General features: G+C 40.0%; 1 protein-coding gene across 2 annotated transcripts in view; it reads left to right on the forward strand.

Annotated features, from left to right (window-relative positions):
• SLC7A2 (solute carrier family 7 member 2) overlaps positions 1-13,199 on the forward strand; it is a 73,505-nt gene extending 60,306 nt beyond the window's left edge. For both annotated transcript variants that reach the window (XM_069977689.1, XM_069977690.1), the window contains exons 9-12: positions 4,072-4,277; positions 4,673-4,839; positions 7,075-7,183; positions 9,523-13,199. In XM_069977689.1, the coding sequence (XP_069833790.1) occupies positions 4,072-4,277; positions 4,673-4,839; positions 7,075-7,183; positions 9,523-9,719 (679 nt within the window). In that variant the 3' untranslated portion in view covers positions 9,720-13,199. The remainder of the gene's footprint in view (positions 1-4,071; positions 4,278-4,672; positions 4,840-7,074; positions 7,184-9,522) is intronic.
• The last annotated feature ends 437 nt before the right edge of the window (positions 13,200-13,636 follow it).

A 13,636-nucleotide genomic window follows, 5' to 3' on the forward strand; every position in this document is an offset into this window, starting at 1 on the left:
CATATATTATTAGGAGGTCACATAGAGTCAGGGCTACCCACTAAATGAGGGTGTAAAGGGGACAATACAGATGTGCAGTGTGTAGAGAGATGGAGATGGTGTCAGAGTGTGGAGCCTAATATGTCTGTCTGGCAGATTCTGTGGATTCGTGGCTCGGAGAAGTTCTCATAACGGCCCAGGACGGATGGAGAAGATGATGAAAAGGAAAGAACTCCGATCAGAGAAGACGTCCCACTGTGAGTCACCTGATATATCTGCACTGTAATGTATATGGTGTATAGAACCTGTGTAGAGCTGGGGCCACCTCTATATGACTGGATGAGGTGATTTAGTATACTGGATTTGGTCAGTAACAATATGGTGGTGATGGTAGTGGTTGTGGTGTGGCGGTAATGTTTCCTTCCTATATACTGGTATTACTGGTAATATTGGTCTCAGTATACAGGATTTGGTCGGTAACAGTATGGCGGTAATAGGTAATATCTGTCTTGGTGTGTGTGTGTGTATATATATATATATATATATATATATATATATATATATATATACATACAGTGGTACCTTGGTTTAAGAGTAACTTCGTTTAAGAGCGTTTTGGTTTAAGAGCTCACAGTTTTTCAAAATTGTGACTTGGTTTAAGAACATTGCTTTGGTTTAAGAACTTCCTGTATCGGGTAGGAGCGCGAGTGGAGAAGGGGCATGGCCTGCATAGCGGGGTCTACAGCACTGTACTCTAAACACCTTCCAAATCATAGCAGATCCCCTTCAGGCTGGGGCTTACATCAGGGGACAGGACTGTGGGGGGGGGGGGTAATCTCTCCATAGCTGTAACCCCTCTCTCCCCGGACAGAGAGTGCTGCATGTATGTGCCCACATCTGTACTGCTCATTCCTTCATGCTCCCTGCAGTCTCTGTCAGCCCTTGTGTTTCCCATCCTCTCCATTACTGTACAGTACAGAATAATAAATATATTTGGGGTGCGGAACCAATTGTCTGCATTTACATGATTTCTTATAGGAAAATTTGCTTTGGTTTAAGAGTGGATTTGGATTACAAGCACGGTCCTGGAACGAATTATGCTCATAATCCAAGGCACCACTGTGTGTGTATATATATATATATATATATATATATATATATATATACACAAACACACACAACAATAGCATCACTTGGTCGTGAAAGGAGGGGGGGGGGGCCCAAGTTGGCCTCTCGCACCAGGGCCCAGGAGACATTAGCTACGCCCCTGGCTGACAGTCCCAGTAAAACACACAGAACAAGGTCACAAGGTTGTTTCTTCAGAACACTCTGATCCCATTATAATTTGCTGGAGATGACTGGGATTATTGACCCATACATTATTTTGTGTTCAACACTTTTTACATTGGGTGGTCTAAATCTGCAAGCTATCAGTGAGAATTTTAGAAGGGAAGCTGAAATTGGCTTTTGCTGCACAGTCATGTGTCAGCTCTTAGCTATTTTTTCTTTCTACCAAGTCCCTTGCTTTCTTCCCCTTGGGAATTTACCTTAGTTTACCTTACAGCTGTCCAGAGCTGTAGAAGATGGTTTATCAGCCTATCGTGTGTTATCAACCGATTATATAAATAAATTATGGCCGATTTTGGTTTATAGAGAAAAACAAAAGAACATTAATGAAACATTTTACAAATATTTTTTTCCAAAGGAATTGTTCGCTACAGAGCATTGAGATTTTATTTATGAATACAACAATTTATTATCTAATACACTACACTATCAGGCTATGTTCACACAACATATTTTTTCGTATTTCTACGGCCGTTGTTGCCGATAGCAGTGTGTCAGATACTGTCATCTGTAATACAGGGGCACCACAGGGTACAGTTCTTGCTCCCTTCCTCTTCACACTGTACACTGCAGACTTCAGGTACAACTTACCTACCTGCTACTTAAAAAAGTACTCTGATGACTGCAATAGTAGGCCTCATCACGAGTGAAGACGACAGGGAGTACAGAGAGGTGAACAGGGATTTTGTTGATTAGTGCCAGCAGAACCACCTGAGGATTAATGCTGAAAAAAACCAAGGAGATGGTGGTGGATTTCCGCAAGCGCAAATTTCCTCCAAGTCCAGTGGACATCCAGGGGACAGACATTGAGACAGTGAACACATATAAATATCTGGGTGTGGTCCTCAATAATAAGCTGGACTGCTCTTTCTTCATGTGCTTGTGCTCTAACATCTTCTCACCTGTGCTGGGCAGGCATCCTGGGGGATTGGGCTCTGTCTAGTGGTAGGTGTACGCCTCTTCACCTGTATACCTGACTCAGCACACAAGTTCTAGTGAACTCTAGGATGATCACCTGAGGGTATTTAAAGTCATCACCTCCAAATCTCAGTTGTTGGTGTGTTTCAGTCAGCAAACAGTCACATCTGTGCTCCCTGGCTATCCACCACTTCCTAGAAACCTTCTGTATGTCCTGCAGGAAGTGGTGTATGCTTTCTGCTGACCCACCTGTCTGTGACAGGAACTGTCTAGAGCAGTAGCAAATCCCCATAGAAAACCTCTCCTGCTCTCCAGACTGGAAAGAATACCACTTCCTGCAGGACATACAGCAGTTGATAAGTACTGGTAGGCTTGAAAATTTTTTTAAATAGAAGTAATAGAACAAATCTCTGGCACTTTTTGGCACCAGTTGATTTAAAAGATATTTTTTTGTAAACTACCCCTTTAATCATAAAAAGTTCTTTATTGAAATAATTTCATAGACATCTTAAAATATTTAAAAAGGAGAAAAAAATCACTGTAATGGTGTCCAAGGAAATAGTAGTATAGAAAAAAAATATATTCACATAATGCTATAGTAGAAATGGTAATATAGAAAAAAATCATATATTTACATAATACTATAATATGCTAGAGCCCAAATATGAGTCTTGTCTTAAGAGTAAAGTGCCAAGTACAATACAAGACATTCATAAGTAAATCAATAAAACTGCTCAGCATAAATAACCTATCTGACCAGCCCAATGAGTGAACCCTGGATCACTACAACCCCCAATGTGCGTTTCAGCATTTGACTTCAGGGAATAAAACCTTTTTTATGATTAATAGAGTGGTCTAGGCTTTTTTTTTTTAATGTAGGTCGTATATATTGTATATGCTTAAGACCAATAGGTATATATTAAGATTATTCAAACCATATTACCAAGTTACAATGATATGTGTATTACTATTATACTATTACAGGGTGTATCTCCATATCATTTATATTGGTGTTAATTATTAACTGAAAAATAGTAACAATTTCCCAGTGTAAATGGGTCTTGTTTCATGACCATGTTTTTTAAGCATCTTTCTTTACCACTATAGAAATTACTGCATATACCTAGAAGGAATCCGTTTATCAGTTTTTTGTATATACTGTAAGTTGGGGAATATTATAGTTAGAAATCAGAAAGGAGATTCAGTCCCGATTCTTGAGATCATGGAGGGCTCCAGAGGTCTGAACCCCTGCAATCAGATAGTTGTTCTCAATCCTGAGAGCTAGCTTTGTAAAATGGAAAGGCCCCTTTAAAAAAGGGGAGATGTCCAGGACGTGCGTCAGGTGTTGAAATTATGGAACATGGCGAAAATGCATTACACAGTAATTGTATGATGTTTGCTTTTTACTCTAAGTAGTATGTTACTTTAAGGCTGGGTTCACACTACGTATATTTTAGTTAGTATTGTGGTCCTCATATTGCAACCAAAACCAGGAGTGGATTGAAAACACAGAAAGGCTCTGTTCACACAATGTTGAAATTGAGTGGATGGCCGCTATTTAATGGCAAATATTTGCTGTTATTTTAAAACAACGGCTGTTGTATTGAAATAATGGAAGTTATTTACCGTTATATGGCGGCCATCCACTCAATTTCAACATTGTGTGAACAGAGCCTTTATGTGTTTTTAATCCACTCCTGGTTTTGGTTGCAATATGAGGACCACAATACTGACTGAAATAGTGTGAACCCAGCCTTACACAGGATAAATATCTATTGTGTCACAATTCCTGGTGTATACAATTTTAATGTTTTGATTTCTATATAGGTACCAGCCCGGCCTTGGTTATGAGAAGCCTAAATGTGTTCCAGATAAGGAAATGCTGTCAGCCTCAGAGAGAGAATCTATGATGAACGAGTCCCAAATTATTATCCTACAAGAACAGGGATTTAGCTTTCGCTCTCTTCTGCATCCCCCCAGCCTACCAACAGAACAATCTGCTTCTGTGGTTAGCTTACTTGTGGGACTTCTAGGTAAGATATATATATATATAGTATTGACTTTATCTGTCTGTGGGTTAGGTCATCTTGCCGCTTTTAACATGGCAAGTTTGCTTTTAACACAGCTGGGAAAGCTCATATGTTGTCCTTGATAGAATTAAAACCCAGGACCCCAGCATCAAAAGGCAACGGTGCTAGCCACTGAGCCACACCCTGCACAGAGCTATAACTATAAATATAAACTATAAATATATTTTTAAAAAATCATTTCTCCCCTTACCTGAAGGAGGAACCTCAATCTGAAAAGGGCTAGACAGGAAACTATATAATACAATAAACTTATGTATAAGCATCACCCACTCGTGTGATAGATATTAGTATATAAGAAATAAAGTCAATCTTATTTTTACCTGCTTTGTCTTTTGCAGCATTAATAATCTGTGCACTGAGTGTCCTTACAACCTATGCAGTCCAGGCCATAGGAAATATGGAAACGTGGAGTATCATACTTCTTGTTGTTTTCATCATACTCATCTTATCAATCATTTTAGTCATCTGGAGACAACCTCAGAACCCACACAAAGTCGTTTTCATGGTAAACATTGATCAATAAATCCATATTATAGATAACGAAGAGAAAAGTAATCATCATGTGAAAATATCCATTTGAAATCCCATCAAGTTGGATAAAAATGTTCTTCTAAATATTGTCACTTAGGCACTAACCTGTCACGTCCACTATTAAGATATATTTCTATTCATCTCCAGTCTCAGACTTTATCTTTCCTCTCCTGAATTGTCTTCTAAGCTGATTTAAAGGACAAGTGCCATGAAAATCTTTTATTCAGTAATAAAAGCACATTGCAAAGTTATATAACTCTGCAATGTACTTCTATTACCGATTAGCAAGCATTACAGGTTTATGACACATACTCACCCCCACCAGGAAGTATCAAGCCTTTGCAAATGCGTCTGTGGCGTCGTCACCATCTAGCCCGGGATCCTCCTTTGGGTGACGACGACGTCACTGTGCCGAATCCGCCCCCTGTGCTGTCCTTCATCTCCTCTGACCGCCCCCCCTGCTCCACGTCAGACGATGACGTCACCGGCGCGTTCCGATTGGCTGTTACAGAGAATGGCCATGTGATCCTTTTTGTCCAATTGAAACTGCCTGGGCGAGCATGCTCAGAAGCATCAGACAGTTTTTTATGGACAGAGTATATTCACTGCTTCTGCGCTTGCGCAAATAGCGCAGAAGCAGCCAATCGGCGCACATCTTTATTCTATAAGGTAAAGTGGAATGTGCAGGCCAGGGAATAAAGATTGTTCTGGCGTGTTAAAAGTGCTTCTCCCACTATGCAGTCTGGAAAACAGATTGCACAGTGAGAGCATGCTCAGTAAGGACTCTGGTGTGCATTACTATAGTTGGTCTTAGGGGAGTTTTCTAGGGGCGGGCATCAGGGGGAGGAATACCAGATGAGGGGGAGGAATAATAGCTCAAGGGGCGTATGTTTACAGCCAATAGGACGATGATTTAACCGCAATGCATTATGGGACGCGTCGCGTGACGTCATCACGCGCTACGCTCCCGAATCCAGGAAGTGAGTTAATTTTGAACCGGAGCCCGGGATGCTGACGGGGACCCTGAAAGTCGCGCATTGGGGCGCAAATAGTGTCAGGTAGGACAGAAAGTATACTGCAACTATTGGTTTGTTTATTTTTTAAAATGAGGATCGTGGCACTTGTCCTTTAACACCAGATTAAAGGCCAGGTTAAAAGAACTGCTCAGAAGAAATTTCAGGAGATTAAGGGCTTATTCCCAAATCTTGGGTCACACAGACAGTAGGGGAAGCCTTGTCATGGAGTCTTTCCTCACATGGCATGATGTATCAATATCATGCTGGAAGCCACGTCATGGAATAAATGTGTATGAAAATACTTTTCAAGAATTAAAAATGCATTTAAAGATGCCTATAGACCAGTGATGGCTAACAATGACACTCCAGCTGTTGCAAAACTACAACTCCCATCATGCCTGGGGAGCCAAAGCCATATCTTTGGTTGTTCAGGCATGATGGGAATCATAGTTTTGCAACAGCTGAAGTTTCAAGGTTAGCCATCACTGCTATAGACAATGGGGGATATTTATCAAACATGGTGTAAAGTGAAACTGGCTCAGTTGCCCCTAGCAACCAATCAGATTCCACTTTTCATTCCTCACAGACTCTTTGGAAAATGAAAGGTGGAATCTGATTGGTTGCTAGGGGCAACTGGGCCAGTTTTACTTTACACCATGTTTAATAAATCTCCCCCAATGTGTTGAATGCAACTTTCTACATAGCACAAAGAAAAAGTATATACAATATAGGCACAAGTGGCACACCAGGTTCCCAGGAGTGCCTCCCACTATGCAAGTAACAAATTCTCCTCAATGTACACAATAATATGTATAATAGCAGCCTGTAAATAGTGTAAAAAGCAAACAACGTGCAGTGCAACAAAATACATATAAATGCAAAGTGATAAAGTGCTGAATAGCCAATAATGCCACACTAAGTATCAGAACATGACAGAAAGTAAGAACAATATTAAATCCAGAACATATGGCACCAGGCTCCAAAGATAGTCAATCCTAGTAGTGAACGAGGGAGGTATCGGATGGCAGACTGCACAAGCCCCGCACATTCCATCTGCAAACCAGACTTCCTCACTAAAGCCACATTTATTAATTCTGCTTAGACTTACTATAAGAGTAGTTAGCACTGCAGTATAATACATACAACTATAAAAATAATTATTATAGTTATATTATTTTGTCTGTCTCTCACAGGTTCCACTACTACCATTTTTGCCTGTTTTTAGTGTCTTGGTAAATGTTTACTTAATGGTGCAGCTAAGTGGTGACACATGGATAAGATTTAGCATTTGGATGGCTCTAGGTAAGTAACATTGGAATCATACTACCTGATCTCAATGGAGTTTTGACCATATGCATTGGCAATTTATTGTTGTGAAAAGCATTGCTTGAGGGTTTTGTGTCACTATTGCATACAATGGCCCAGACTTATAAATCTCTCAAAGACAAAAATCTGACCCATTTGTGTCACAGAAATGTGTCTGATTTTTGTCTAAGACAGCTTGATGAATCTGGGCCAATCTGTCTAATCGTAAATTTAAAGGGGAATTCCAAGAAAAATGTACTTGTCCCCTAACCCACAGGATAGGGGACAAGTAAGAGATCATGGGGGTCCAACCTCCAAACCCCCCAGCGATCTTTGTATTGGGCCCCGGCTTCTGTGTTATGAATAGAGCCTTGGGTACAGCACGAGACCCGCGGCTCTATTCATTCCTGTGGAGGTGCAGGAGAAAGCCGAGTACAGTGCTCTTCCACCTTACTCGCCACTCTCCAACGCCTCCATAGGAATGAATAGAGCCGCATGCTGTACCTACATCTCTACTTATAACGGGGACCGAAAAGGAGATCGGTCTTACTTGTCCACTATCCTGTGGATAGGGGACAAGTTAATTTTTCTCGGAATAACCCTTTGAGCTTGCCAATTCATCTTCACTTTCTAGGACCCAATTGTGTTGCTTCTGCTCAAAATAGGATAATATTTGTAAAAATCCATTTCTTCAACAATTTTCAGATGCAAAACCTTTAGCTACTCACAAATAAGGATAATTTTTGGACCAATTGGAAAATGCCATTGCCTTTGCATTCATATAAACTCTAACAGGTACCAGCCACTAACAAGGGATGCTTTCTAGAACTTTTTTAAATTTAAAAAGAATTTAAAAAACCTCTAGTGCAGTCCTTTTAAATAAACTGTTAGTTATTACTGGGTACCATCCACTTACTCATAGCCATATATGTTGCTGTAACTTTGACATCAACCCCTTTCCGCAAAAGGACGTGCTCTATGAGAGATCTGTGCGGAAAGTCCAGAACGATTAAATTATTACATTCCTAATATCGCACGGTAAATGGCGTAAGTTGTAATAAAAAGTGACCAAAAAGTCACATTTATGCAAGCAAGATATCGATAGTAAGTACAGATCATGGCGCATAAAATGACTAGAGATGAGCGAACTGCTCAGACTTTTGGTCCGAAAGCAGTTCGCTCTATCATCATGCCTTTGATCCCGGCCGCATACTTGTGCTCATGGGAATATGCGGCCAGCATATTCCAGGAAATCCCTGTTGAATTCCATGGAATATCCTGGCCGCATATTCGCGGGAGCGCAAGTATGCGGCCGGGATCAAAGGCATGATGAGAGAGCACTAATGCCGGTCCGCTCATCTCTACAAATGATCTGTCACACGGCCCCATAGACAAAAAAATAAAAAGGATTTTCAGGTTGGGTGTGGTTTTGCTACTCAGTTCCATTGAAGTAAATGAAGCTTAACTACAAAACTACACCTAAACTGGAGACAAGAGTGGTGTTTTCTTTTTTTTTTTTAAATCCTGGATAATCCCTTAAAAGGAAATCTGTCAGCATCTGGACCCAACCCAAGGTGCTGACAGTGTGCATTAAGTGACAGTTTCCTAGTTAGAAGGATACCTTTGCCTTAGGTCTTGGTTGCACAATTTAATCTCTTCCTCTGTAATCAAGAGTCCAAGAGCAGTCGTGGTCAAGCACTTGTGCCACACTCTGGCACGCCTCTCCACGCCTTCCTCCTCCCTTTTTTCCATGAATATTCTGTTCCGGGCAGCCTCCTGTACACTCAGGCCAGCACATGCACCAAAGATTTCAAGGGCCGTGCTCCAGCGCAGTGGCGCACACACACTCAGTGTCTCGACTGTGAGCATTGGCTTTAGCCCATCAGTGCAAGTGCACTGCCAATCACAGTCAAAAGTTTAATGCTGACATGGCTCCTACCACATACCATCGAACTGAACGGCAATGCCCACAGTTTGAAAACTCAGCACGCGTGCTCTGCTCCCGCAGTCTACAGTGCCTGTGCGAACACATAAGCCTGTGATAGGCCTCTTGATTACAGTGGAAGAGATGAAATTGTGCAGAATCCCCTTCTCAGAGAGTTAAGGCACGGGTACCCTTCTAACTAGTAAACTGTAACATAAAGCATACTGACAGCACTTTGGGTTGGGTCCAGGTGGTGAAAAATTTCCATAAGCCATAAAAAGAGCTCAAAGGTACTTAGATACATTCCTAGGGGTTATACATGAGTTTCAGGGCTAGATGTTTAGATGGAGACAGATTTGTAAATACAGAGCATAATGGATGACTTAATATTACAATTATTCTTGTTTTGAAGGTTTCCTGATTTACTTTGCCTATGGCATAAGAAATAGCGTGGAAGGCAAACCCAAAAAACATGAAGATGAGGAAGATGAAGATGCTGACTCGGAAAACAGTGGAGTTGAGGAGAAAATGGCAGGAAAGGAAAATGAAGAGGAAAATGCAAAAGAAAGTGATCATTTTATTTTGCATGAAAGGACAAGTGAATGCTAGTGATACCTGGAACAGAAGATGGAAGGTTCATTCATCATTCATTCAAGCCGCACACTGTACCTGCATTAGATTCTATTATTTGATATTTGAAATGAAATGTACTGTGCGCAATGTTACGGATTGACAGAAAATCGGAGTAAGATAAAGCTCTGCTGTATGGATCCATCTGTTCAACCGAAAACAACTATCTAGATTTTCCACATCTCCTAAAAAAGTGAGAGATGTTTGAGGCCTTGCTGCTAAATTGCTTCATTTTGCATCGACATGTCTTAAAATGTACAGTATATGCTTCTCAGCGATTGTACCTACAGTGAAATGGCCAACCCCAACCTCAACCCGAAAGTTTTTCTTTCAAATGGGCAACAGGCCACATTCCTGAATAGCATTTTAATTTCACTGAAACAGAAAATGTAGATGTGTTTTTTTCTTTTATTTTATGGAAAACCAACTGCAGTCAGCAGCCATTTCCTGGAAGAGCTTCAGTGGACAATCAGCCTTGCTATGATACAATGGTATAGCCAAAATTCAATGGCTTTTAAAACTCAATGGCCAAGCAATATCGCAAGATCTACTACACAAAAAACTATTGAAATCACAATAATTACTACCAGTAAAGGATACTGTACTCATCCCTGTTGGGATAGCCATGAAAGATTGTTAGATTGTCCTGTGAGGATCAGTCCCCCAGTGCGTTGCTTAGGAATGTATACTGATGTTGTTTCTCTTTTTTATATGGCAAATGATGGGTCCTTTATATAAAAAAACCACTACAACAAAAAGAGCTTTATGCGCTCATTTACTAAAAGTCAAGGCAGCGTCCTGAAGAAGTCAACAAGCCCTTCCTTTAAAGACTATAGACACCTTTTCACTATTTTTTATTGTTGATTTGTTTCCTGAAAGTCTGACAGACTTTCTACTCCCTCTGTGTTAAAGCAGGGAGGGGATTACTCACCAGTTCAGTGTGTAGAAAGGGAGGAGAGAAATCGAGGAGGAAAGCTAACACAGGTTGTGTGATAGGAAAGCAGAAACAAGGCAGTATACAGGGGAGAGTCGAATTGCCTGTGCACAATTATAGAGAGAATTAGATGTCATACAGCACATTGTAGAGGCTGTGAAAGCAAAAGTAAGAAAAATGTTTACTATAGACCTATAGGCTATTTTGTTTTCACTATAAGTACAAAGCAAGGTTATATAAAAAAAACTTTTCAAGGGTGTCCATAGCCTTTAGGAAGTTAATCATTCTGCCATGATTTATAGGGTGTGCATTAAGTGCATCATGTTATTTAAGAATGTTGCATCATATTGTTATCATGGGATCTTCCTTGGTTGTACTATGTAGTTTTCAGGTCTGTATATCAGGGCAGATTTGACAAATTCTGGTACAAAAAGCACTAAAAGGGTGGCATACATGCCGCAAACCAGATTTGTTGTGAGTTTTAGAACTTTTTACACCTTACTAAATAAGTTTTAGAAGTGTCTGGAAAAAGGGGGGGGGGTCATCAAGTGGAATCCTAAATGTGCCAAATTTAATAATGATGCATGCCAGAATTTAGGCACAATATACTGAGCAAAAACTACCCTAAGCCAAGCAAGAGGTGATAAAAGTGTCTATCATGTCTATCAAGATGTGCTAAATCTATCACCCATCATGTGATAAATTTGGTGAATCCTTTGCCTGTCCCTATTTTGGACAGCATTACTTATATATGTAACCTTTTGGAGACAGCTACTCAAAATTCCAATTAAATGGTCTTTAATAGGGATAGTCATCTCAAGCAAGATGCAGATTATACAATGGAAATGTAAACATTTTTCAAGAACATCTAGTAAAGATAAAGGGTGGTCTTCTCACAAGGGTAGTCTTTAAAAGGTTTGTCTCTATTTATTTTTAACCATGTCGACAGGACAAAGAAAAATCTTTCTCCATCTGGCCACCTAATTAAACATGATGTTGAATACCAGTTAATGGTAGAACATTGCAACAATACTATAAAAGCTCAGGGTTATACAGTGTTTGGATAGGCATAGTTACTATAATCCAGAATCTTAAATTGTACACAGAAGAATGAGAGACACACTTTTGTGTATTTTAGCATTCCCTTAACTAAGGGATCTTAATGTACTCATTTAGGACACCTTCATTATTTTATTTAGGATTGGTTTCTATATTTCTTGCTTTGCAAAGTAATTCTTTAGAACATAATTCTTATATGTATTTTAATGTCATTGTTTTATACATGTTTGTTCTAGTTAAAAGAAACATTAAACTAAAACCATTGCTTGCACATAGGTTTAAGGACCTGGTTCAAGTACTATCACTATATGCCAAACAATGTTTCCTCCCTCTTATAATACAAAGAACAATATTTCACGTTCCTGCTTATTTCCCCTTTTGGGCCAGTTCACACGGAGTAAACTTGACGGAATTCTGCCTACCTACCCGCTCCCTTTTGCTATCCGCTCAAAGAATTGACATGACAGAACAACGGAAGCAAAGGTGCGCAAGCCCTCCCATAGAGAAAGTGTCACACTGAGGCAGGCACTGAGTCCTGCTGCGGAATTCCACTGACTTTACTGCGTGTGAACTGGTCCTTAGTCTTGATTACTTTAGATTCACAAGCTGCATTACTCCTCCTGCAATCCTGTAATCTTTCTTGGGCTATGTTGACACACAGTAAAATAAAAGCTAAATACGAGTATAATTTTGTAAAGCTAAAACAATATGTGAACAGGTGACATTTTGCAGAAGCAGATGGTAAATAATAAGCATATCCATTATTTGCACGGTTGTAATCAATTACGGACATTATTCTATACAGTGTGTGCAATGTCAGACAATTTCCTATTGACTCTAATATTATATTGAAACTACAGTTTATTGTTGACCTCAAAATTGCGTCCATATTTTTCTTTTATTTTACAGTGTGTGAACATAGCCTTGTTGTCTGCGTGAAAGTAACCTAAATCATGCTTGTGTAGCATTATTATGGAAGGGCACTTTGTTATTTAGTATATACTGTAGAACTTCTTATGTGCTCTTCTGGTTTTTAGCTATGTGTACTCAAAAGATAGTCACTCAGACAGGAATTCAGTGGTTGCTAGGCAACCTGAAGTACAATACATTGCTGCATGCACTAAATGTTGGACACTGTCCCCACAAATGTATAGAGTATTCGGTGTATTTAGTTGCTGCAACAAGTTTAGACTTTTAATTCATGACCCACAGACATTGAAGTTACATTTTAGGCAATGTAAATGTTGGATACTGATTAAGAGTTGAGAACCCATGCCCTTATGTGTTCAGCAGTCAAGGACTACTTGATAGCAATGGAAAACGTGCCTTCTCTTAGTACTTTCTATTGTTTGTTCATCCTGTCCTGGTGTATTGTGAGTGTTGTTATTATAAGGGATGGTCCGAACCCGAACCCTCGGTAATGATTCCCGCTGTCTGCTCGCTCCGTAGAGCGGGCGGATCCAGCGGGAGGACCGCCTGGAAAACTGGGATACAGCCATAGCCATAGGCTGTATCCCAGTTTTCCAGGCGTTACTCCCGCTGGATCCGCCCACTCCATGGAGCGGGCAGACAGCGGGAATCTGCTGCCGAGCGTTCGGGTTCATACAAACCCGAACCTCGGCAGTTTCAGACCATCCCTAGTTATTATGTTGTACAGTAGATAGTATTATTTACAAAGTATTTGCTAACTACCAGTAAAAAACTAAAGTTTCAGCACTATAAAATGAACACTGTGTTGGCGAAAACCTTACTGCAGGTATGAAAGTTTTCTAATAGTTATCTACTGGTCTATATATCTATACATATGTCTATACATTTATCCATAGTCTAACACTGTTACACTAAAAGCCCTTAGCACTAATTATCACATTTCAAAAGTTTCCATAACTTGGTATATTTTGTA

Source organism: Dendropsophus ebraccatus, chromosome 7, assembly GCF_027789765.1.
Source record: "Dendropsophus ebraccatus isolate aDenEbr1 chromosome 7, aDenEbr1.pat, whole genome shotgun sequence".
Lineage (NCBI taxonomy): Eukaryota > Metazoa > Chordata > Amphibia > Anura > Hylidae > Dendropsophus > Dendropsophus ebraccatus.